At 42.5% G+C, this 25675-nt stretch overlaps 12 protein-coding genes across 12 annotated transcripts; all 12 read right to left on the bottom strand.

Annotated features, from left to right (window-relative positions):
• Positions 1-1210: 1210 nt before the first annotated feature.
• LOC134307550 (cytochrome b-like) lies at positions 1211-2516 on the bottom strand. The gene is given in 1 exon segment (XM_062990518.1): positions 1211-2516. A coding segment is annotated over 1 exon segment (813 nt). The 5' UTR covers positions 2349-2516; the 3' UTR covers positions 1211-1535.
• LOC134307547 (NADH-ubiquinone oxidoreductase chain 5-like) lies at positions 1211-4765 on the bottom strand. The gene is given in 1 exon segment (XM_062990514.1): positions 1211-4765. A coding segment is annotated over 1 exon segment (1233 nt). The 3' UTR covers positions 1211-3532.
• Positions 1211-7040, bottom strand: LOC134307548 (NADH-ubiquinone oxidoreductase chain 4-like). The gene is given in 1 exon segment (XM_062990515.1): positions 1211-7040. A coding segment is annotated over 1 exon segment (1077 nt). The 5' UTR covers positions 6358-7040; the 3' UTR covers positions 1211-5280.
• A 97-nt stretch (positions 7041-7137) lies between these two features.
• On the bottom strand, positions 7138-8605 carry LOC134307551 (ATP synthase subunit a-like). Its single transcript, XM_062990519.1, is given in 1 exon segment — positions 7138-8605. A coding segment is annotated over 1 exon segment (684 nt). The 3' UTR covers positions 7138-7921.
• LOC134307552 (cytochrome c oxidase subunit 2-like) lies at positions 7138-9547 on the bottom strand. Its single transcript, XM_062990520.1, is given in 1 exon segment — positions 7138-9547. A coding segment is annotated over 1 exon segment (666 nt). The 5' UTR covers positions 9530-9547; the 3' UTR covers positions 7138-8863.
• Positions 7138-11258, bottom strand: LOC134307545 (cytochrome c oxidase subunit 1-like; the record flags this gene model as incomplete). Its single annotated transcript, XM_062990513.1, is given in 1 exon segment — positions 7138-11258. A coding segment is annotated over 1 exon segment (1569 nt), but the record flags the coding sequence as incomplete, so codon positions are not given.
• Positions 7138-12688, bottom strand: LOC134307553 (NADH-ubiquinone oxidoreductase chain 2-like). The gene is given in 1 exon segment (XM_062990521.1): positions 7138-12688. A coding segment is annotated over 1 exon segment (567 nt). The 5' UTR covers positions 12674-12688; the 3' UTR covers positions 7138-12106.
• LOC134307549 (NADH-ubiquinone oxidoreductase chain 1-like) lies at positions 7138-13879 on the bottom strand. Its single transcript, XM_062990516.1, is given in 1 exon segment — positions 7138-13879. A coding segment is annotated over 1 exon segment (972 nt). The 5' UTR covers positions 13865-13879; the 3' UTR covers positions 7138-12892.
• Positions 13880-18166: 4287 nt separating this feature from the next.
• LOC134307562 (cytochrome b-like) lies at positions 18167-19471 on the bottom strand. The gene is given in 1 exon segment (XM_062990530.1): positions 18167-19471. A coding segment is annotated over 1 exon segment (813 nt). The 5' UTR covers positions 19305-19471; the 3' UTR covers positions 18167-18491.
• LOC134307560 (NADH-ubiquinone oxidoreductase chain 5-like) lies at positions 18167-21721 on the bottom strand. Its single transcript, XM_062990527.1, is given in 1 exon segment — positions 18167-21721. A coding segment is annotated over 1 exon segment (1233 nt). The 3' UTR covers positions 18167-20488.
• Positions 18167-23988, bottom strand: LOC134307561 (NADH-ubiquinone oxidoreductase chain 4-like). Its single transcript, XM_062990529.1, is given in 1 exon segment — positions 18167-23988. A coding segment is annotated over 1 exon segment (1077 nt). The 5' UTR covers positions 23314-23988; the 3' UTR covers positions 18167-22236.
• A 105-nt stretch (positions 23989-24093) lies between these two features.
• Positions 24094-25669, bottom strand: LOC134307563 (ATP synthase subunit a-like). Its single transcript, XM_062990531.1, is given in 1 exon segment — positions 24094-25669. A coding segment is annotated over 1 exon segment (684 nt). The 5' UTR covers positions 25562-25669; the 3' UTR covers positions 24094-24877.
• Between the last annotated feature and the right edge of the window lie 6 nt (positions 25670-25675).

A 25675-nucleotide genomic window follows, 5' to 3' on the forward strand; every position in this document is an offset into this window, starting at 1 on the left:
TCTCGGCGTAGGGGGGTAGGGGGGTTTGTCGAGCAAAAACCGAAAGAGGGGGTAATCTTAGATAGTATGGGATAGTAATAATATCTTTATGTACTTGATATAAATTATTGTAATTTCTTCAGGTATGTCATTAGAGTATTACATTTATTCTATTTATTTCAAAATTGAGTGTTCCATCTTAATAATTAACATTCTCATACACTTGGATATGCCTAATGAAAGTGACCTAAAAAAAAAAGGCCCCATGCACTTTTGGAAAGAACGCCTTGGCATGGGGGGTTCATGGTTTATTCAGGTATACACCATTAATCATATGCCGTTTACGATACAAATTTAAGGGAATGATCCAATATATGGCCCTGAAATAGGAACCAGATGCCAGTAATAATTCACTCTGTACAACCCCCACAATAGTTGTCTTCCATATCAAGGACTATATGCATTTAATTAAATTCCATGGTGATCTCTTACTACATTTACTTTTGTTCTTCTATAGAAGCTAATTTTACATAGAAACAGTTTACAAGCTTGAATTAAGGATTAATAAATCTCTCAGGTTTAGAAAATTTATCTGTGAGTGTTCCATTACTATGTGTTTCAGTATCATTTCATTTTATTATTTAAGGTGAATGATTAATTTAAATTTCTTTGGAATATTAAATTTTTGATTTAACCCATAATGTAATATTATGCATAGTATGTATCATACCATAATGTAATATTATGCATAGTATGTATCATACCATAATGTAATATTATGCATAGTATGTATCATACCATAATGTAATATTATGCATAGTATGTATCATACCATAATGTAATATTATGCATAGTATGTATCATACCATAATGTAATATTATGCATAGTATGTATCATACCATAATGTAATATTATGCATAGTATGTATCATACCATAATGTAATATTATGCATAGTATGTATCATACCATAATGTAATATTATGCATAGTATGTATCATACCATAATGTAATATTATGCATAGTATGTATCATACCATAATGTAATATTATGCATAGTATGTATCATACCATAATGTAATATTATACATACAGAAAATAGTTTATTTAGAATCCTAGCTTTGGGAGTTAGGGGTAGGAGTTAAAATCTCTTTTTTCTGGGCGCTAGGGAGGATTTGAACCTTCGATTTCCGGATTACAAGACCGGTGCTTTAGCACTAAGCTACTAGGGCAATTTCAGTTAAGTAGTTTGTTTTCTAATCAACCTGCTAATGGGTTAAAGAATAAAAATAGGGCAAAGTATAGGATGGAGGCAATTTGACCAATAATAATGAATGGGTGTTCTACAGGTATTCCCCCAATTCATGTTAGGATCATTACGTCTGCTACTAGCGTTCAGAATAGGAATTGTGTTAAGGGTCGGAAGGTCAATCCTTGTTGTTTTGATGTATGTAGAAGGGGGACTAATATAAGTACTAGGATTGAAAAGAGTAGTGCTAGAACTCCCCCTAGTTTGTTGGGAATTGATCGGAGGATGGCGTAGGCAAATAGGAAGTATCATTCTGGTTTAATATGTGGTGGTGTTACTAAGGGGTTAGCAGGGGTGAAGTTTTCTGGGTCTCCTAGAAGGTTTGGGGAGAATAGTGCTAGAGATGCTAGGAATGTAATTAGGATCACGAATCCTAGCACGTCTTTGTATGAGAAGTATGGGTGGAATGTAATTTTATCTGTATCGGAGTTGATACCAAGGGGGTTGTTAGACCCTGTTTCATGTAAAAACAGGGCGTGGAGAGCAGTGGCGGCTACAACTGCAAATGGCAGGAGGAAGTGGAATGCAAAGAAGCGTGTTAGAGTTGCGTTGTCAATGGAGAAACCCCCTCAGATTCATTGTACTAGTATGTCTCCAATATATGGGATAGCGGAGAGTAGGTTTGTGATGACTGTGGCCCCTCAGAATGATATTTGTCCTCAGGGTAGAACATAGCCTACGAAGGCAGTTATTATTACTAGTAGTAGGAGTACTACCCCAATATTTCATGTTTCTTTATATAGATAGGAGCCGTAGTAAAGGCCTCGGCCGATGTGCAGATAGATGCAGATGAAGAAGAAGGATGCTCCATTGGCATGTAGATTACGGATAACTCATCCGTAGTTGACGTCGCGGCAGATGTGTACAATAGAGGAGAAGGCTGTGGAGATGTCTGATGTATAATGTATAGCCAGGAATAGTCCTGTTAGAATTTGTATAATTAAACATAAAAGGAGAAGGGAGCCAAAATTTCATCATGCGGAAATGTTTGAAGGGGCGGGGAGGTCAATAAGGGTGCTGTTAACAATTTTGAGTAGGGGGTGGGTTTTTCGGGTGACCATTGGGTTCTCGTAGTTGAAGGACAACGGTGGGTTTTCAAGCCATTAGTCTCGGTTAGAGTCCGGGCGGGAATTATGTCTTATCTTCTTAATTTGTTTCTGTTGAGTTTAGTGGTGGGTTTGGTGGGGGTTGCTTCTAATCCTGCTCCAATTTTTGCTGCTTTGGGTTTAGTGGTGGCTGCAGGCGTTGGTTGTGGTGTGTTGGTGGGTCATGGGGGCTCATTGTTGTCTTTGTTGTTGTTCTTGATTTATTTGGGAGGAATATTAGTTGTATTTGCTTATTCAGCAGCTTTGGCCGCTGAGCCTTTTCCGGAGACTTGGGGGGAGGGTTCGGTGAAGGGTTATGTTTTGGCATATTTGGTAGGGGTAGGGGTGGCAGTGTGATGGTCTTGTGGGGGCTGACATGGGGGCTACTGGGTTGTTGTGGATGAGTTTAAGGAGTTTTTTATGTTGCGGGGAGATATGAGTGGTGTGGCTTTAATATATTCTTTGGGGGGAGGAATATTAGTTGTATGTGCTTGGGTTTTATTGCTGAGCTTATTTGTGGTATTAGAGCTTACTCGTGGGCTGGGTCGAGGGGCACTTCGAGCAGTTTAAAGTGCGGCCAGAATGGTGATAATGACGGCTGTGGTAAGTAGGTAGATTGTTAGGTAAATTTTGATAATGTTGATGTCAATGCTATCTAACATGGATGATAGTGTGTGATGGATTGGGGTTATTCCTTTGGGGCCAAGTTCCAGTCATTGACGGTCTAATTTTATGGCTTGTTTTCCTAGTGATAAGTTGAGTTTTGGGGTGATGCGGTGGACAATTGAAGTAAAATATCCTAACATATTAGAAAAGTTGTGAAGTGCAAGGGTTGGGATAATTTTAAATTGTTTTGAGGTTGTGCTTGTTAAGGCTATAGCGGTTAAGACTCCTAGGATGGTTACTGTTAGAGCGGCAAGTTTTAGGGCAGGGGGTATCGTTATGATTGGTGTTTTTGAGGGAAGGAAGTTTAATGTCAGGATTAACCCTGCGATAATACTTCCTCAGGCTAGTCGTTTAATGGGTTTGATGACTGCGGGGTTGTTTTCGTTGATTGGGGATAGTGATGCGAATCGTGGGGTGCCCATGGTTACGAAGAAGATTACTCGGAAACTGTATACGGCGGTGAAGGAGGTGGCGATTAATGTTAAGGTGAGGGCTCAGGCGTTTAGGTAGGAGATATTTAGGGCTTCAATGATAGCATCTTTTGAGAAGAAGCCTGTTAGGAAGGGGGTACCTGTAAGAGCGAGGCTTCCAATGGTTAGGCAGGTAGAAGTGAAAGGCATTAATTTATGGAGTCCGCCTATTTTTCGGATGTCTTGTTCATCATTTAGGCTGTGAATAATTGACCCTGAGCAGAGGAATAATATGGCTTTGAAAAAGGCGTGTGTACAAATATGTAGGAAGGCCAGTTGAGGTTGATTTAATCCAATGGTTACTATTATTAGGCCTAGTTGGCTGGATGTTGAGAAAGCTACGATTTTTTTGATATCATTTTGGGTTAGGGCACAGGTGGCGGTAAATAAGGTGGTGAGGGCTCCTAGGCATAGGCAGATGGTTAAGGCCAGTTGGTTATTTTCTATTAAGGGGTGGAGTCGAATGAGTAAAAAAATACCGGCAACGACTATTGTGCTTGAATGCAGTAGGGCGGACACAGGAGTTGGGCCTTCTATGGCTGAGGGGAGTCACGGGTGGAGGCCAAATTGGGCTGATTTGCCCGTAGCCGCCACAATTAGGCCGATGAGTGGGAGAGTTATGTCAAAATCTTTGGAGGATAGGAAGATTTGTGAAATTTCTCAGGAGTTGAGGTTTATTGCAATTCAGGCAATTGATAGGACTAACCCAATATCTCCCACTCGGTTATAAAGCACAGCTTGGAGGGCAGCTGTGTTAGCGTCGGCTCGGCCGTATCATCATCCGATTAGCAGGAATGATATGATGCCTACGCCTTCTCAACCAATGAATAGTTGGAATAGGTTGTTAGCAGTTACTAGGATAATTATGGTTACTAGGAATAGTAGTAAATATTTAAAGAATCGGTTTATATTTGGGTCGGAGTGTATGTATCAGGATGCGAAATCTAAAATTGACCAGGTTACGAATAGGGCAATGGGGGTGAAGATTAGGGAGTAGTGGTCAAATTTAAAGCTAATGTTAATGTCGAAGGTTATAATGTTTATTCAATTTCAATTGGTGATAATGCTTTCTGCACCTTGGTCTAGAAAGATTATGAGTGGCACTAAACTAATAAAGAATGCGGTGCTTACGGCTATTTTGACGTGTATTAGAGCTCATTCTGGTTTTTGTGGTTTGGGGTTTAGTGTCATTAGTAAAGGGGAGATGAGAATTACTAGTATAAGTATTAGGGTAGATGTTATTACCAGGCTTGTCATAGCTGCTACTTGGATTTGCACCAAGAGTTTTTGGTTCCTAAGACCAATGGATGAGCTGTTATCCTTTAGAAGCGTGAGTGAGCCATGGAGTTTAACCACGGGGATGGGGATTAGCAGTCCTCATTGCTTCTGGCCTCTCTCGGTGGATAAGGGGGTTTTAACCTCTATTTTTAGAACCACAATCTAATGTTTTTGTTGAAACTATATCTACAGTATCATCATCCTCATATTAATTCAGGCTTTGTGATGAGAAGGATAACTGGTAGGAGATGAAGGATCATTAGCAGGTGCTCTCGGGTGTGGAATGGTTGTAGATTTGTAATGTGTGTGGGCAGGGGGCCTCGTTGTGTTATAAGAAAAAGGTAAAGGGAGTAAGCGGCGGTAATTAATGTCCCGGCTCCTGTTATAGCTAGGGTTCATGGGGATCAGTTAAATATGGCTGTAATAATGATGAGCTCTCCTATTAAATTTGGTAGAGGGGGTAATGCTAGATTTGCGAGGTTAGCAATAAATCATCAGACAGCGGTCAAGGGAAAAATTATTTGGAGGCCTCGGGCTAATACTATTGTTCGGCTGTGGGTTCGTTCATAGGCTGTATTTGCAAGGCAGAATAGTGCGGAGGAAACCAGGCCGTGGGCGATTATTAGGATAATTGCTCCGGTAAAGCCTCATGGGGTTTGGATAAGGATTCCTCCTGCAACCAGGCCTATGTGGCTAACGGATGAGTATGCAATGAGGGATTTTAGGTCTGTCTGTCGTAAGCAGATAGATCCTGTTATGATAATACCTCAGAGTGCGAGGATGATGAACGGGTATGCTATTTCTTTAGAAAGGGGGTCTAATATAATTATTATTCGTATTATTCCGTAGCCGCCAAGTTTTAGTAAGATTGCAGCTAGTACTATAGACCCTGCTACAGGGGCTTCTACATGCGCTTTCGGTAGTCAAAGATGTACGCCATATAGTGGTATTTTTACTAGAAATGCGATTAGGCACCCTGCTCATCAGATTTTATCTCCTCAAGAGATAAGGGTCAGTGGTTGTGTATATTGTAGAATTAGTATGGACAATGTTCCTGTGTTGTGATGAAGGAGGAGCAGAGCTACGAGCAGGGGGAGAGACCCCGCCAGGGTATAAAACAAGAAATATGTGCCTGCATTTAGGCGTTCGGTCTGATTTCCTCATCGAGTAATAATTATTAGGGTTGGGATAAGGGTTGCTTCAAATATGATGTAAAATATAATGATTTCGGTGGCCCCAAATGCTATGATTAAGAAGGTTTGAAGAGAGGTTAAAAGGGTAATATATATTCGTTGGCGGCTTATTGGCTCAGGAGTTACATGGTTTTGGCTGGCTAAAATTATTAGGGGGAGGAGTCAGCAGGTCAGGACGAGCAGAGGGGTTGAGAGAGGATCTGTTCCTATATAAAGGTTGGAGGTGGTTCACCCTGTTTCTGTGTTTCATTTTAGCCAAGTTAGGCTAATTAGGGCAATGAGCATGCTGTGGGCAGTTGTAGAAGGTCATAGTCATTTTGATGGGACTAGTCAGATTGTAGGAAAAAGCATGATTGTAGGGATTAATACTTTTAGCATTGTAAGAGGTTTATGGCTTGGAGGCGGTCTGTTCCGTGGGTACGGGCTGTGGCAACTAGGAGGGCTAGACCTGCGCTGGCTTCACAGGCTGAAAAGGCTAAAAGAAGCATAGGGGCTGCAGAGAAGGCAGTAGATTCTAGCTGGAGTGCCCATAAGGCGAGGGCAATGAATAGTGATAATATTATGCCTTCAAGGCATAGAAGTGCGGATAGGAGATGGGTGCGGTGAAATGCGAGGCCTATAAGTCCGAGAATGAATGCTGAGGTGAAGCTAAAGTGTACGGGTGTCATAAGGCGGTCGTGGATTTAAACCACGGTTTTCTGAGCCGAAATCAAAGGTCTTATTTTGGACTAACCGCCTATTCAGCTCATTCTAGGCCTCCTTGAATTCATTCATAAATTAGTCCAAGGGTAAGGAGCACAAGAACAGCTGCGGCCCAAATAAATGTGTCGAGGGGGTTAGGTAGTTGGTTGCCTCATGGTAGAGGAAGTAGTAGGGCAATTTCTAGATCAAATAGTAGAAATAAGATAGCTACCAGGAAGAAGCGGAGGGAGAAAGGCAGGCGTGCGGACCCTAAAGGGTCAAACCCGCATTCATAAGGGGATAGTTTTTCTGCGTCTGGGCTCATTTGGGGTAATCAAAATGATACTAATGCCAGGATTATTGAAAGGGCGAGGGTAATGATTAGGATAAATAGGGTTAAATTCATTATCTTTCCTTGGGCTTTAACCAAGACTAGGTGATTGGAAGTCACTCGTACTAACGTTCATACTAGAAAGATAAGATCCTCATCAGTAGATGGAGACGTATAGGAATAGTCACACGACGTCTACGAAGTGTCAGTATCAGGCAGCTGCTTCAAATCCAAAGTGATGTTCTGATGTAAAATGGAATAGGATTTGTCGGAGTAGGCATACTGCAAGGAAGGTAGAGCCAATAATAACGTGTAGTCCGTGGAAACCTGTTGCTACAAAGAATGTTGAGCCATAAACGCCGTCTGCAATTGTAAAAGGGGCTTCATAGTATTCTATGGCTTGGAGGGCAGTGAAGTAGAATCCCAGGAGAATGGTTAGGGTAAGAGATTGGATGGCTTGTTTTCGTCCTCCTTCTATAAGGCTGTGGTGGGCCCAGGTTACTGTTACGCCTGATGCTAGTAGGACCGCAGTATTAAGTAGAGGGACTTCGAAAGGGTCTAAGGTAACAATACCTGTTGGAGGTCAGCATCCTCCGAGTTCTGGGGTTGGGGCAAGGCTGGCGTGGTAGAAAGCTCAGAAGAATCCAAGAAAGAAGAAGACTTCAGATGTGATAAATAAGATTATTCCGTATCGTAGGCCTTTTTGGACCGGAGGTGTATGATGTCCTTGGAAGGTTCCTTCTCGGATAATATCCCGTCATCATTGATACATTGTGAGTAGTAGCAGAATTAAACCTAGTGTTATTAATGTGGTTGAGTGGAAGTGAAATCAGATAGCAAGGCCTGATGTCATTAGGAGAGCAGCTACTGCGCCTGTTAGAGGCCATGGACTTGGGTCAACCATGTGATATGCGTGTGCTTGGTGGGCCATTAGACGTTTTCTTGTAAGTAAAGGCTTAGTAGTAGAACAAATACATAAGCTTGAATTATAGCTACTGCTACCTCTAGTAGGGTAAGAAGGGCTAGAAGAGTGGCGGTAAAGATGGCTGCTGTTGCTGTTATTGGTAATAGTACAAAGGTTGCTGTGGAGATAAGTTGAATCAATAGATGACCAGCTGTTAGATTAGCTGTTAGTCGTACTCCTAAGGCCAAAGGTCGAATAAATAAGCTGATAGTTTCGATAATAATTAGGATAGGGATAAGTAGGATGGGGGTTCCTTCTGGTAGAAGGTGTCCTAGGGCTGCAGTGGGCTGGTTTCGTAGTCCAATAATTACTGTGGCAAGTCAGAATGGTACGGCTAGGCCTATGTTTAGGGAAAGTTGAGTTGTTGGGGTGAAGGTATAAGGAAGGAGCCCAAGGATGTTAAGGGTTAAGAGGAAAATTATTAGGGATGTTAAAATAAGGGCTCATTTGTGTCCTCCGGGATTTAGGGGCGTGAGTAGTTGTTGTGTAAAAGTTTTAATAAATCAATTTTGTAGTGTAACTAGGCGGTTGTCTTGTCATCGTTTTGAGGGCGAAGGAACAAGAATTCATGGAAGTGTGAGTGCGATTGCAATTAGGGGGATACCTAGGTATGAGGGGCTCATAAATTGATCAAACAGGTTTAGTGCCATGGTCAGTTTCAGGTTGTCGTTTTGAGGTCTTGGGCATCAATGGTTGTTAGTTCATTTGGGAAGGTGTGGTTTAATACTTTGTTTGGAATTACTGTCAGGAAGACAAGTCATGAGAATACTAGAATAGCGAATCAAGGGGCTGGATTTAATTGTGGCATATCACTAGGGGTGGTTGGGAGTCACCAATTTTTAGCTTAAAAGGCTAACGCTAATCCCAGTTTAGCTTCCCAGTGAGGCGTCTTCAAGCATAAGGGAGGATCAGTTTTCAAAGTGTTCTAGCGGGACGGCTTCTACTACGATTGGCATAAAGCTGTGATTGGCTCCACAGATCTCAGAGCATTGTCCGTAGAATACTCCGGGACGAGAGGCAATAAAGGCTGTTTGGTTTAGGCGTCCTGGGATAGCATCTATCTTAACGCCTAGGGCAGGGACGGCTCAAGAGTGAATTACATCTTCGGCTGATACTAGCACTCGGACTGGTGATTCTATTGGGATTACCATGCGATGGTCTGTTTCGAGCAGGCGAAATTGTCCTGGAGCCAGGTCTTGGGTTGGTACCATATATGAGTCGAAGGCTAGATCTTCATAGTCTGTATATTCGTAGCTCCAGTATCATTGATGGCCTATGGCTTTTACTGTTAGATGGGGGTCGTTGACTTCATCTATTAGGTACAGGATTCGGAGAGAAGGAAGTGCAATTAACACTAGAATTACTGCTGGGAGAATTGTTCAAACGATTTCGATTTCTTGGGAGTCTAAGATGTATTTATTAGTAAGTTTTGTAGAAACCATTACAACAATAATATATAAGACCAAGGTGCTAATTAGGAATACAATTATTAGAGCATGGTCGTGGAAATGTAGAAGTTCTTCTATTACAGGCGAGGCCGCGTCTTGGAATCCTAGTTGTGAGGGATGTGCCATTAAGCCGTGAGGCTTAAGATACGCAGGGTTTTAACCTGCAATTCTGCCTCGACAAGGCAGTGTAATTCCGTTTTACTAGCATCTCATAGAAGAAAGTGACAGAGTGGTTATGTGACTGGCTTGAAACTAGTTTACGGGGGTTCAATTCCTTCCTTTCTCGTTAGTTTGATTGGACTTGCACAAATGCGGGCTCTTCAAACGTGTGGTAAGGAGGGGGACATCCATGTAGTCATTCTACATTGGTGGCGGTTAGTTCAACAGCTAATACTTCTCGTTTAGCAGCGAATGCTTCTCATAAGATAAACAGGAATATAATTACTGCTACTAAAGACATTAGGGAGCCAATTGAGGAGACGGTATTTCAAAGGGTGTAGGCATCTGGGTAGTCTGAATAACGTCGTGGCATTCCTGCTAATCCTAGGAAGTGTTGTGGGAAGAAGGTGAGGTTAACTCCCACAAACATTACTCCAAAATGGATTTTTGTTCAGGTGCTGTGTAGTGTATATCCTGTAAATAAGGGAAATCAATGTACGAAGGCTCCTATAATGGCGAAGACAGCACCCATTGATAAAACGTAATGGAAGTGGGCTACTACATAATAGGTGTCATGCAGAACAATATCGATGGAAGAATTGGCTAATACAATCCCTGTCAGGCCTCCTACTGTAAAGAGGAAAATAAATCCTAGGGCTCATAGAAGGGGGGTTTCTCATTTAATTGATCCGCCGTGAAGAGTGGCTAGTCAACTAAAGACTTTTACTCCGGTAGGAATTGCAATAATTATTGTGGCGGATGTAAAATATGCTCGTGTGTCTACGTCCATTCCTACTGTAAATATGTGATGAGCTCACACGATAAAGCCTAGTAGTCCAATAGCCATTATAGCTCATACTATACCTATGTAGCCGAATGGTTCTTTTTTACCGGCATAGTAGGCTACAATGTGGGAGATCATTCCAAAGCCTGGTAAAATTAGAATATAAACTTCTGGATGCCCAAAGAATCAAAACAGATGTTGGTATAGAATTGGATCTCCTCCCCCTGCGGGGTCAAAGAAGGTAGTGTTTAGATTACGGTCTGTTAATAGTATTGTAATTCCTGCAGCTAAAACAGGGAGCGCCAGCAGTAGCAGAACGGCTGTAATTAGGACTGCTCAGACAAATAGGGGTGTTTGGTACTGTGAAATGGCTGGCGGTTTCATATTGATAATTGTTGTAATAAAATTGATTGCCCCTAGGATCGAAGAGACACCGGCCAGGTGTAGGGAGAAGATAGTCAAATCAACAGAGGCCCCCGCGTGGGCAAGGTTACCAGCAAGAGGGGGGTATACTGTTCATCCTGTACCTGCCCCTGCTTCTACCCCAGAAGAGGCTAGCAGGAGAAGAAAGGAAGGGGGAAGAAGTCAAAAACTTATGTTGTTTATTCGGGGGAATGCTATGTCTGGTGCTCCAATCATAAGAGGAACTAGTCAATTTCCGAACCCTCCAATCATAATTGGTATTACTATAAAGAAAATTATTACGAAGGCGTGTGCGGTAACAATAACATTATAAATCTGGTCGTCGCCTAGCAAGGCTCCGGGTTGGCTTAACTCTGCTCGAATTAATAAGCTAAGGGCGGTACCAACTATACCGGCTCAGGCACCAAACACAAGGTAGAGGGTGCCAATGTCTTTGTGGTTAGTGGAGAAAAATCAGCGTGTGATCGTCACAGGTAGGATGGCCGAGGGTTAGGCGGTGGTTTGTAGCGCCATAAACAGAGGTTCAAGTCCTCTTCCTATCAAAGCTCCGTGGTGTATAACATATTGGATTGCAAATCCAAAGACGCAGGCTAATTCCCCGCCGGGGCTTTCCCCGCCTTGCTGCCCTAGACGGCGGGGAAAGATAGATGAATGCTCGCTGGTTTGAGCGCTTAGCTGTTAACTAAGATATTGTAGGATCGAGGCCTTCTCATCTAGAAAGGCTTTAGCTTAATTAAAGTGTCTGGGTTGCATTCAGAAGATGTGGGATAAAGTCCTGCAAGTCTTATTCATGGATTAGGAGATTTTCACTCCTGCTTAAAGCTTTGAAGGCTATTGGTCTGGGTTATCCTAAATCCCTAGTGGATTAGTGCCTGGGTTGCTGGGGTGAGGGGAAGTAATGTGAGGGCTGCAGTTGTGAGAATAGCTAGGGGAAGGCTTGTTTGGGTGTTTGGCAAGCGTCAGGGGGTTGTGGCATTGTTTGTATTAGGTGAAATTGTTAAGGTTATTGCATAGCAGAGGCGCAGGTAAAAATATAGGCTTAGGAGGGCGCTAAGGGCAAGGATGGTTGCGGTTAGGGGGAGGCCTTGTTTTGTCATTTCTTGTAGGATCAATCATTTTGGTATGAATCCGGTCATAGGGGGGAGACCCCCTAGTGATAGGAGAATTAGGGCTGCTGTTGTTGTGATGGTTGGCGTTTTGGTTCAGGCTAATGCTAATGTATTGATTTTTGTTGTTGATATAAATTTGAATGTCAGGAAGGTTGCGCTTGTTATGGCAATGTAAATGCCTAGTGTTAGTAGGGTGAGTTGGGGTATAAATTGTAGGATAACAATTATTCATCCTAGGTGTGCAATTGATGAGTAAGCTAAAATTTTTCGTAGTTGGGTTTGGTTTAGTCCCCCTCATCCTCCTACAAGGGTTGATAATAGGCCTAGGGTAGTTAGTAAAGCTGGGGGTGAAAATGGGGCAATTTGGATTAGTAGTGCGAATGGTGCTAGTTTTTGTCAGGTGGCTATGATTAGTCCTGTCGTAAGGTCTAGTCCTTGTAATACTGCTGGTATTCAGAAGTGTATAGGGGCCAGGCCTACTTTTAGTGCTAGGGCTATTGTAACAATTGTAACTGCGATAGGGTGAGAGAGATGGTTAATATTTCATTCTCCTATAATTCAGGCATTTGTGGTGCTTGCAAATAGAATGGTTGCTGCTGCGGTTGCTTGGGCAAGGAAATATTTGGTTGTGGCTTCTACTGCTCGGGGGTGATGTTGTTGGGCTATGAGGGGAAGGATGGCTAGGGTATTGATTTCAAGTCCTATTCAGGCTAGCAGTCAGTGGGAGCTGGCAAAGGTGAGGGTTGTGCCAAGGCCTAAACTTGAAAGGAAGATTGCTAGAATGTAAGGGTTCATTAGTAAGAGAAGGAGTTTAACCTACATTTTTGGGGTATGGGCCCAAAAGCTTAATTTAGCTGATCTTACTAGAAAGTGGTGTAGTGGAAACACTTGGAGTTTTGATCTCCAGAATATGGGTTCGAGTCCTTTCTTTCTAAGGAGCCGGGAGGATTTTAGCCTCCATAAGTCACTCTATCAAAGTGGTCCTTTGGCATTCAGGCACAGCTCCTTATAGTGCTATAGTTGAGGGGGGAGTCCTGCGAATGCGATTGGTAGGGCAACATGTAGTAGAATTAGCGCCAGTGTGAGGGGCAGGAAATTTTTTCATACGAGATGTATAAGCTGGTCATATCGGAATCGCGGATAAGAGGCCCGGACTCACAGGAATAATATGGATAGAAGGGCAGCTTTTGTTATAATGTTAGTAGAAGTCAGTTCTGGTATTGTTGGGATGTGGGATGCCCCTAAGAATAAGATGGCTGAAAGAGTGTTTATTAGTAGGATGTTGGCATATTCGGCTAGGAAAAACAGTGCGAAAGGCCCTCCAGCATATTCTACATTAAAGCCTGAAACTAGTTCTGACTCTCCTTCTGTGAGGTCAAAAGGGGCTCGGTTAGTCTCTGCTAGGGTGGAGATGTATCATATAGCGGCTAGTGGCCAGGCTGGTAGTAGAAGTCAGGTGGCTTCTTGGGTGGTGTTGAATATTTGTAGTGTGAAGCCTCCTGTGAGTACGATGATTGATAGTAGGATTAGGCCTAGGCTTACTTCATATGAGATGGTTTGGGCTACGGCCCGTAGGGCTCCAATTAGTGCGTATTTGGAATTGGATGCTCATCCTGAGCCTAGAATAGAGTAAACAGCAAGGCTGGAGATGGCGAGGATAAATAGGATGCCTAGGTTTAGGTCAATTACTGGATAAGGGATTGGCATTGGTGCTCAAAGGGTAAGAGCAAGGGTTAAAGCCAATATTGGTGTGGCTAAAAATAAAAAGGGGGAAGAGGTGGAAGGGCGGATTGGTTCTTTAATGAATAGTTTAACTCCATCTGCGATAGGCTGTAGAAGTCCATAGGGTCCTACAATGTTTGGACCTTTTCGTAGTTGTATATATCCTAGGACTTTTCGTTCGATGAGAGTTAGGAAAGCTACTGCTAGTAGGACGGGGACGATGTAGGCTAGTGGGTTGATTACATGTGTTAATAAGATTAGCATAACTAAGGGAAGGATTTGAACCTTCGGGGGAAAGGGCTTAGGCCTTTTGCATTTACCAGGCTCTGCCACCTTAGTAAATTCTTATCTTGAATTTTTAGGTTGTGCTCTCCTTTTGTCTAGTTTAGTTGATTTCATTAGATGGGGATAGGGCGTGTTTAAAACATGGGCCTTATTTTTCCGGTCCTTTCGTACTAGGAAGAATGGCATTACAGATAGAAACTGACCTGGATTGCTCCGGTCTGAACTCAGATCACGTAGGACTTTAATCGTTGAACAAACGAACCCTTAATAGCGGCTGCACCATTAGGATGTCCTGATCCAACATCGAGGTCGTAAACCCCCTTGTCGATATGGACTCTGGAAGGGGATTGCGCTGTTATCCCTAGGGTAACTTGGTCCGTTGATCGGCAGGAAGCCGGATCTTTTTAGTCAGATATTCTGCGACTTAGAGATGTCTCTCTTAGTTTTAGGGGTTTCCCCAGTCTGCGTGGGAGCTTTGTTGTCTCCCGTGGTCGCCCCAACCGAAGATGAGGGCCAGTTACTATTTAGTTTAATTCTTTTAAGGTCTCTTGACATAGTTGGTCTTGCATCTCAAGCTCCAAAGGGTCTTCTCGTCTTGTATTATTATGCCCGCTTCTGCACGGGGAGATCAATTTCATTGACTTGAAGGGGGAGACAGTTAAGCCCTCGTTCCACCATTCATACAGGTCTTCATTTAAAAGACAAGTGATTGCGCTACCTTTGCACGGTCAAAATACCGCGGCCGTTTAACTTGTAGTCACTGGGCAGGCAAGACCTCCTATACATTGTGGTTTTTGCGGGAGGCGATGTTTTTGGTAAACAGGCGAGGCTTGTGTTTGCCGAGTTCCTTCCTCTTCTTTTAGTCTTTCCTTGTAAAGCCCTCCAGTGTGGGGTTAACGATTGTGGTTTGTGAGGTTTTCTTGATAATTTTTTTGGTCACAATACCCTCTTGGATTGGGTTCGTTAATAACTAGTGGTTGGTCCGATCTAGTTTACACTTGGGGTCTGGAGAAGGTGATTCCTTCTTATTACTCATTTTAGCAGTATCACTTCCATGTTGGCATGGAAAGGCCTGATAATTTTAGGGGTTTAAGATAATATGTCTGTATAATAGATTTTGGTTCGCCCGAGCTTTAACGCTTTCTGTTTAGGTGGCTGCTTTTAGGCCCACTTAAGCGATAATCTTGTTTAGTTTGATCTTTAACCTCCTGGTAAGGTTGTGTCCGGTTTCAAGGGGGCTGTACCCCCCTTGACTAACTCTCACATTTTTCTCTAATTCTTAATTTAGTAAAACTTAATATGATTTGAGGAGTGCGAGGCTGAACTTCTATCCATTTCTCAGGCAACCAGCTATAACTAAGTTCGGTAGGTCTGTCACCGCTACCCGGGGATCTTCCCACTCTTTTGCCACAGAGACGGGTTGGCCCTGAAAAACAGGCTATCTCGGGGTAGCTCACTTAGTTTCGGGGGTCTGAACTAAAGTGCGCTTTGCTCAGAATGACTAGCTAAATCATGATGCAAAAGGTACGAGGGTTAGACTCTGCTTTGTTAGGCTTTAATGGTTTATTTCATTTCTCTTTCAGCTTTCCCTTGCGGTACTTTTTTATTGCTTAATGGATGCCTTTTTCGTCACTCGTACTAGGGCGGGAGAATGTTTTAGTTGTGCTGTATGGGGTTTTTGAAACTTGTTAATGTTGGTAGGGCAGTTTAACTGTTTAAGCTAGCTGTTTAGCTCAGGACGATCCAACTTGCATGGATGTCTTCTCGGTGTAAGGGAGATGCTTAACTATCTCAGCCACGTCCTGGTTATTCCAAGTGCACCTTCCGGTACACTTACCATGTTACGACTTGCCTCCCCGTGTTTTAGTATTGGTTATTAGGAATGGTGTTGTGATTAGTTGGAGGGGAGAGTGACGGGCGGTGTGTGCGCGCCTCAGAGCCTAATTCAAAAGGACACTCTGCTTGCTTTTTACTGCTAAATCCGCCTTCGGGCGCTTGTTTCAAGGCGCCGTTCGTAGTATTCTGTGTTAGAAAATGTAGCCCATTTCTTTCCATCTCGTACGCTACACCTCGACCTGACGTTTTGGGGTTTGCCCATTTTGCTTACTGTTTATCCTTCACAGGGTAAGCTGACGACGGCGGTATATAGGCGGGTTAAACAAGGGATGGTAAGGTTTAACGGGGGTTATCGGTTCTAGAACAGGCTCCTCTAGGTGGATCTGAGGCACCGCCAAGTCCTTTGGGTTTTAAGCTGTGCTCGTAGTACCCTGGCGGATATTTTTGTAAAGTAATATCTAGGTTTAGGGCTAAGCATAGTGGGGTATCTAATCCCAGTTTGTTTCTTAGCTTTCGTGGGGTCAGGTAAGATTCAGGTAAAGCTACTTTCGTGTTGGGGCTTCGTGCCTCCAGAATGCGTATGACGGCTTAGGAGGTCTTTGGCTTTATTTTAATTTATTCCCTAACCACCCCTTACGCCGTGTATATCAACTAGGGTCTTTCGTATAACCGCGGTGGCTGGCACGAATTTTACCGACCCTTTTAACCCTGACTAAGTCAAGTTTTCACTTATGGCTTAATGTCTATTACTGCTGAATTCCCTTGGGGGTGTGGCATAGCAAGGCGTCTTGGGCTGGTATTTCGTGCCTGATGCCTGCTCCTCGTCCCCGGGCGGGGGATTGAGGGCATTCTCACAGGGGCGCGGATACTTGCATGTATAAGTTGGGCTAAAGCTGATAGTAAAGTCAGGACCAAACCTTTGTGCCTGTGGAACTTTCTAGGGTTCATCTTAACATCTTCAGTGTTATGCTTTGTTTAAGCTACACTAGCTATATAGTGTGATTTGATAACAATATATATGACAACACACACACCCACTTGTTGATTGCGCTGATCGAGTCTTACCTGGTTTTGGGGTTTGACAGGAATATTAAGGTTCTCTCGGCGTAGGGGGGTAGGGGGGTTTGTCGAGCAAAAACCGAAAGAGGGGGTAATCTTAGATAGTATGGGATAGTAATAATATCTTTATGTACTTGATATAAATTATTGTAATTTCTTCAGGTATGTCATTAGAGTATTACATTTATTCTATTTATTTCAAAATTGAGTGTTCCATCTTAATAATTAACATTCTCATACACTTGGATATGCCTAATGAAAGTGACCTAAAAAAAAAAGGCCCCATGCACTTTTGGAAAGAACGCCTTGGCATGGGGGGTTCATGGTTTATTCAGGTATACACCATTAATCATATGCCGTTTACGATACAAATTTAAGGGAATGATCCAATATATGGCCCTGAAATAGGAACCAGATGCCAGTAATAATTCACTCTGTACAACCCCCACAATAGTTGTCTTCCATATCAAGGACTATATGCATTTAATTAAATTCCATGGTGATCTCTTACTACATTTACTTTTGTTCTTCTATAGAAGCTAATTTTACATAGAAACAGTTTACAAGCTTGAATTAAGGATTAATAAATCTCTCAGGTTTAGAAAATTTATCTGTGAGTGTTCCATTACTATGTGTTTCAGTATCATTTCATTTTATTATTTAAGGTGAATGATTAATTTAAATTTCTTTGGAATATTAAATTTTTGATTTAACCCATAATGTAATATTATGCATAGTATGTATCATACCATAATGTAATATTATGCATAGTATGTATCATACCATAATGTAATATTATGCATAGTATGTATCATACCATAATGTAATATTATGCATAGTATGTATCATACCATAATGTAATATTATGCATAGTATGTATCATACCATAATGTAATATTATGCATAGTATGTATCATACCATAATGTAATATTATGCATAGTATGTATCATACCATAATGTAATATTATGCATAGTATGTATCATACCATAATGTAATATTATGCATAGTATGTATCATACCATAATGTAATATTATGCATAGTATGTATCATACCATAATGTAATATTATGCATAGTATGTATCATACCATAATGTAATATTATGCATAGTATGTATCATACCATAATGTAATATTATGCATAGTATGTATCATACCATAATGTAATATTATGCATAGTATGTATCATACCATAATGTAATATTATGCATAGTATGTATCATACCATAATGTAATATTATACATACAGAAAATAGTTTATTTAGAATCCTAGCTTTGGGAGTTAGGGGTAGGAGTTAAAATCTCTTTTTTCTGGGCGCTAGGGAGGATTTGAACCTTCGATTTCCGGATTACAAGACCGGTGCTTTAGCACTAAGCTACTAGGGCAATTTCAGTTAAGTAGTTTGTTTTCTAATCAACCTGCTAATGGGTTAAAGAATAAAAATAGGGCAAAGTATAGGATGGAGGCAATTTGACCAATAATAATGAATGGGTGTTCTACAGGTATTCCCCCAATTCATGTTAGGATCATTACGTCTGCTACTAGCGTTCAGAATAGGAATTGTGTTAAGGGTCGGAAGGTCAATCCTTGTTGTTTTGATGTATGTAGAAGGGGGACTAATATAAGTACTAGGATTGAAAAGAGTAGTGCTAGAACTCCCCCTAGTTTGTTGGGAATTGATCGGAGGATGGCGTAGGCAAATAGGAAGTATCATTCTGGTTTAATATGTGGTGGTGTTACTAAGGGGTTAGCAGGGGTGAAGTTTTCTGGGTCTCCTAGAAGGTTTGGGGAGAATAGTGCTAGAGATGCTAGGAATGTAATTAGGATCACGAATCCTAGCACGTCTTTGTATGAGAAGTATGGGTGGAATGTAATTTTATCTGTATCGGAGTTGATACCAAGGGGGTTGTTAGACCCTGTTTCATGTAAAAACAGGGCGTGGAGAGCAGTGGCGGCTACAACTGCAAATGGCAGGAGGAAGTGGAATGCAAAGAAGCGTGTTAGAGTTGCGTTGTCAATGGAGAAACCCCCTCAGATTCATTGTACTAGTATGTCTCCAATATATGGGATAGCGGAGAGTAGGTTTGTGATGACTGTGGCCCCTCAGAATGATATTTGTCCTCAGGGTAGAACATAGCCTACGAAGGCAGTTATTATTACTAGTAGTAGGAGTACTACCCCAATATTTCATGTTTCTTTATATAGATAGGAGCCGTAGTAAAGGCCTCGGCCGATGTGCAGATAGATGCAGATGAAGAAGAAGGATGCTCCATTGGCATGTAGATTACGGATAACTCATCCGTAGTTGACGTCGCGGCAGATGTGTACAATAGAGGAGAAGGCTGTGGAGATGTCTGATGTATAATGTATAGCCAGGAATAGTCCTGTTAGAATTTGTATAATTAAACATAAAAGGAGAAGGGAGCCAAAATTTCATCATGCGGAAATGTTTGAAGGGGCGGGGAGGTCAATAAGGGTGCTGTTAACAATTTTGAGTAGGGGGTGGGTTTTTCGGGTGACCATTGGGTTCTCGTAGTTGAAGGACAACGGTGGGTTTTCAAGCCATTAGTCTCGGTTAGAGTCCGGGCGGGAATTATGTCTTATCTTCTTAATTTGTTTCTGTTGAGTTTAGTGGTGGGTTTGGTGGGGGTTGCTTCTAATCCTGCTCCAATTTTTGCTGCTTTGGGTTTAGTGGTGGCTGCAGGCGTTGGTTGTGGTGTGTTGGTGGGTCATGGGGGCTCATTGTTGTCTTTGTTGTTGTTCTTGATTTATTTGGGAGGAATATTAGTTGTATTTGCTTATTCAGCAGCTTTGGCCGCTGAGCCTTTTCCGGAGACTTGGGGGGAGGGTTCGGTGAAGGGTTATGTTTTGGCATATTTGGTAGGGGTAGGGGTGGCAGTGTGATGGTCTTGTGGGGGCTGACATGGGGGCTACTGGGTTGTTGTGGATGAGTTTAAGGAGTTTTTTATGTTGCGGGGAGATATGAGTGGTGTGGCTTTAATATATTCTTTGGGGGGAGGAATATTAGTTGTATGTGCTTGGGTTTTATTGCTGAGCTTATTTGTGGTATTAGAGCTTACTCGTGGGCTGGGTCGAGGGGCACTTCGAGCAGTTTAAAGTGCGGCCAGAATGGTGATAATGACGGCTGTGGTAAGTAGGTAGATTGTTAGGTAAATTTTGATAATGTTGATGTCAATGCTATCTAACATGGATGATAGTGTGTGATGGATTGGGGTTATTCCTTTGGGGCCAAGTTCCAGTCATTGACGGTCTAATTTTATGGCTTGTTTTCCTAGTGATAAGTTGAGTTTTGGGGTGATGCGGTGGACAATTGAAGTAAAATATCCTAACATATTAGAAAAGTTGTGAAGTGCAAGGGTTGGGATAATTTTAAATTGTTTTGAGGTTGTGCTTGTTAAGGCTATAGCGGTTAAGACTCCTAGGATGGTTACTGTTAGAGCGGCAAGTTTTAGGGCAGGGGGTATCGTTATGATTGGTGTTTTTGAGGGAAGGAAGTTTAATGTCAGGATTAACCCTGCGATAATACTTCCTCAGGCTAGTCGTTTAATGGGTTTGATGACTGCGGGGTTGTTTTCGTTGATTGGGGATAGTGATGCGAATCGTGGGGTGCCCATGGTTACGAAGAAGATTACTCGGAAACTGTATACGGCGGTGAAGGAGGTGGCGATTAATGTTAAGGTGAGGGCTCAGGCGTTTAGGTAGGAGATATTTAGGGCTTCAATGATAGCATCTTTTGAGAAGAAGCCTGTTAGGAAGGGGGTACCTGTAAGAGCGAGGCTTCCAATGGTTAGGCAGGTAGAAGTGAAAGGCATTAATTTATGGAGTCCGCCTATTTTTCGGATGTCTTGTTCATCATTTAGGCTGTGAATAATTGACCCTGAGCAGAGGAATAATATGGCTTTGAAAAAGGCGTGTGTACAAATATGTAGGAAGGCCAGTTGAGGTTGATTTAATCCAATGGTTACTATTATTAGGCCTAGTTGGCTGGATGTTGAGAAAGCTACGATTTTTTTGATATCATTTTGGGTTAGGGCACAGGTGGCGGTAAATAAGGTGGTGAGGGCTCCTAGGCATAGGCAGATGGTTAAGGCCAGTTGGTTATTTTCTATTAAGGGGTGGAGTCGAATGAGTAAAAAAATACCGGCAACGACTATTGTGCTTGAATGCAGTAGGGCGGACACAGGAGTTGGGCCTTCTATGGCTGAGGGGAGTCACGGGTGGAGGCCAAATTGGGCTGATTTGCCCGTAGCCGCCACAATTAGGCCGATGAGTGGGAGAGTTATGTCAAAATCTTTGGAGGATAGGAAGATTTGTGAAATTTCTCAGGAGTTGAGGTTTATTGCAATTCAGGCAATTGATAGGACTAACCCAATATCTCCCACTCGGTTATAAAGCACAGCTTGGAGGGCAGCTGTGTTAGCGTCGGCTCGGCCGTATCATCATCCGATTAGCAGGAATGATATGATGCCTACGCCTTCTCAACCAATGAATAGTTGGAATAGGTTGTTAGCAGTTACTAGGATAATTATGGTTACTAGGAATAGTAGTAAATATTTAAAGAATCGGTTTATATTTGGGTCGGAGTGTATGTATCAGGATGCGAAATCTAAAATTGACCAGGTTACGAATAGGGCAATGGGGGTGAAGATTAGGGAGTAGTGGTCAAATTTAAAGCTAATGTTAATGTCGAAGGTTATAATGTTTATTCAATTTCAATTGGTGATAATGCTTTCTGCACCTTGGTCTAGAAAGATTATGAGTGGCACTAAACTAATAAAGAATGCGGTGCTTACGGCTATTTTGACGTGTATTAGAGCTCATTCTGGTTTTTGTGGTTTGGGGTTTAGTGTCATTAGTAAAGGGGAGATGAGAATTACTAGTATAAGTATTAGGGTAGATGTTATTACCAGGCTTGTCATAGCTGCTACTTGGATTTGCACCAAGAGTTTTTGGTTCCTAAGACCAATGGATGAGCTGTTATCCTTTAGAAGCGTGAGTGAGCCATGGAGTTTAACCACGGGGATGGGGATTAGCAGTCCTCATTGCTTCTGGCCTCTCTCGGTGGATAAGGGGGTTTTAACCTCTATTTTTAGAACCACAATCTAATGTTTTTGTTGAAACTATATCTACAGTATCATCATCCTCATATTAATTCAGGCTTTGTGATGAGAAGGATAACTGGTAGGAGATGAAGGATCATTAGCAGGTGCTCTCGGGTGTGGAATGGTTGTAGATTTGTAATGTGTGTGGGCAGGGGGCCTCGTTGTGTTATAAGAAAAAGGTAAAGGGAGTAAGCGGCGGTAATTAATGTCCCGGCTCCTGTTATAGCTAGGGTTCATGGGGATCAGTTAAATATGGCTGTAATAATGATGAGCTCTCCTATTAAATTTGGTAGAGGGGGTAATGCTAGATTTGCGAGGTTAGCAATAAATCATCAGACAGCGGTCAAGGGAAAAATTATTTGGAGGCCTCGGGCTAATACTATTGTTCGGCTGTGGGTTCGTTCATAGGCTGTATTTGCAAGGCAGAATAGTGCGGAGGAAACCAGGCCGTGGGCGATTATTAGGATAATTGCTCCGGTAAAGCCTCATGGGGTTTGGATAAGGATTCCTCCTGCAACCAGGCCTATGTGGCTAACGGATGAGTATGCAATGAGGGATTTTAGGTCTGTCTGTCGTAAGCAGATAGATCCTGTTATGATAATACCTCAGAGTGCGAGGATGATGAACGGGTATGCTATTTCTTTAGAAAGGGGGTCTAATATAATTATTATTCGTATTATTCCGTAGCCGCCAAGTTTTAGTAAGATTGCAGCTAGTACTATAGACCCTGCTACAGGGGCTTCTACATGCGCTTTCGGTAGTCAAAGATGTACGCCATATAGTGGTATTTTTACTAGAAATGCGATTAGGCACCCTGCTCATCAGATTTTATCTCCTCAAGAGATAAGGGTCAGTGGTTGTGTATATTGTAGAATTAGTATGGACAATGTTCCTGTGTTGTGATGAAGGAGGAGCAGAGCTACGAGCAGGGGGAGAGACCCCGCCAGGGTATAAAACAAGAAATATGTGCCTGCATTTAGGCGTTCGGTCTGATTTCCTCATCGAGTAATAATTATTAGGGTTGGGATAAGGGTTGCTTCAAATATGATGTAAAATATAATGATTTCGGTGGCCCCAAATGCTATGATTAAGAAGGTTTGAAGAGAGGTTAAAAGGGTAATATATATTCGTTGGCGGCTTATTGGCTCAGGAGTTACATGGTTTTGGCTGGCTAAAATTATTAGGGGGAGGAGTCAGCAGGTCAGGACGAGCAGAGGGGTTGAGAGAGGATCTGTTCCTATATAAAGGTTGGAGGTGGTTCACCCTGTTTCTGTGTTTCATTTTAGCCAAGTTAGGCTAATTAGGGCAATGAGCATGCTGTGGGCAGTTGTAGAAGGTCATAGTCATTTTGATGGGACTAGTCAGATTGTAGGAAAAAGCATGATTGTAGGGATTAATACTTTTAGCATTGTAAGAGGTTTATGGCTTGGAGGCGGTCTGTTCCGTGGGTACGGGCTGTGGCAACTAGGAGGGCTAGACCTGCGCTGGCTTCACAGGCTGAAAAGGCTAAAAGAAGCATAGGGGCTGCAGAGAAGGCAGTAGATTCTAGCTGGAGTGCCCATAAGGCGAGGGCAATGAATAGTGATAATATTATGCCTTCAAGGCATAGAAGTGCGGATAGGAGATGGGTGCGGTGAAATGCGAGGCCTATAAGTCCGAGAATGAATGCTGAGGTGAAGCTAAAGTGTACGGGTGTCATAAGGCGGTCGTGGATTTAAACCACGGTTTTCTGAGCCGAAATCAAAGGTCTTATTTTGGACTAACCGCCTATTCAGCTCATTCTAGGCCTCCTTGAATTCATTCATAAATTAGTCCAAGGGTAAGGAGCACAAGAACAGCTGCGGCCCAAATAAATGTGTCGAGGGGGTTAGGTAGTTGGTTGCCTCATGGTAGAGGAAGTAGTAGGGCAATTTCTAGATCAAATAGTAGAAATAAGATAGCTACCAGGAAGAAGCGGAGGGAGAAAGGCAGGCGTGCGGACCCTAAAGGGTCAAACCCGCATTCATAAGGGGATAGTTTTTCTGCGTCTGGGCTCATTTGGGGTAATCAAAATGATACTAATGCCAGGATTATTGAAAGGGCGAGGGTAATGATTAGGATAAATAGGGTTAAATTCATTATCTTTCCTTGGGCTTTAACCAAGACTAGGTGATTGGAAGTCACTCGTACTAACGTTCATACTAGAAAGATAAGATCCTCATCAGTAGATGGAGACGTATAGGAATAGTCACACGACGTCTACGAAGTGTCAGTATCAGGCAGCTGCTTCAAATCCAAAGTGATGTTCTGATGTAAAATGGAATAGGATTTGTCGGAGTAGGCATACTGCAAGGAAGGTAGAGCCAATAATAACGTGTAGTCCGTGGAAACCTGTTGCTACAAAGAATGTTGAGCCATAAACGCCGTCTGCAATTGTAAAAGGGGCTTCATAGTATTCTATGGCTTGGAGGGCAGTGAAGTAGAATCCCAGGAGAATGGTTAGGGTAAGAGATTGGATGGCTTGTTTTCGTCCTCCTTCTATAAGGCTGTGGTGGGCCCAGGTTACTGTTACGCCTGATGCTAGTAGGACCGCAGTATTAAGTAGAGGGACTTCGAAAGGGTCTAAGGTAACAATACCTGTTGGAGGTCAGCATCCTCCGAGTTCTGGGGTTGGGGCAAGGCTGGCGTGGTAGAAAGCTCAGAAGAATCCAAGAAAGAAGAAGACTTCAGATGTGATAAATAAGATTATTCCGTATCGTAGGCCTTTTTGGACCGGAGGTGTATGATGTCCTTGGAAGGTTCCTTCTCGGATAATATCCCGTCATCATTGATACATTGTGAGTAGTAGCAGAATTAAACCTAGTGTTATTAATGTGGTTGAGTGGAAGTGAAATCAGATAGCAAGGCCTGATGTCATTAGGAGAGCAGCTACTGCGCCTGTTAGAGGCCATGGACTTGGGTCAACCATGTGATATGCGTGTGCTTGGTGGGCCATTAGACGTTTTCTTGTAAGTAAAGGCTTAGTAGTAGAACAAATACATAAGCTTGAATTATAGCTACTGCTACCTCTAGTAGGGTAAGAAGGGCTAGAAGAGTGGCGGTAAAGATGGCTGCTGTTGCTGTTATTGGTAATAGTACAAAGGTTGCTGTGGAGATAAGTTGAATCAATAGATGACCAGCTGTTAGATTAGCTGTTAGTCGTACTCCTAAGGCCAAAGGTCGAATAAATAAGCTGATAGTTTCGATAATAATTAGGATAGGGATAAGTAGGATGGGGGTTCCTTCTGGTAGAAGGTGTCCTAGGGCTGCAGTGGGCTGGTTTCGTAGTCCAATAATTACTGTGGCAAGTCAGAATGGTACGGCTAGGCCTATGTTTAGGGAAAGTTGAGTTGTTGGGGTGAAGGTATAAGGAAGGAGCCCAAGGATGTTAAGGGTTAAGAGGAAAATTATTAGGGATGTTAAAATAAGGGCTCATTTGTGTCCTCCGGGATTTAGGGGCGTGAGTAGTTGTTGTGTAAAAGTTTTAATAAATCAATTTTGTAGTGTAACTAGGCGGTTGTCTTGTCATCGTTTTGAGGGCGAAGGAACAAGAATTCATGGAAGTGTGAGTGCGATTGCAATTAGGGGGATACCTAGGTATGAGGGGCTCATAAATTGATCAAACAGGTTTAGTGCCATGGTCAGTTTCAGGTTGTCGTTTTGAGGTCTTGGGCATCAATGGTTGTTAGTTCATTTGGGAAGGTGTGGTTTAATACTTTGTTTGGAATTACTGTCAGGAAGACAAGTCATGAG

This window comes from Trichomycterus rosablanca, unplaced genomic scaffold (assembly GCF_030014385.1).
Source record: "Trichomycterus rosablanca isolate fTriRos1 unplaced genomic scaffold, fTriRos1.hap1 scaffold_305, whole genome shotgun sequence".
Lineage (NCBI taxonomy): Eukaryota > Metazoa > Chordata > Actinopteri > Siluriformes > Trichomycteridae > Trichomycterus > Trichomycterus rosablanca.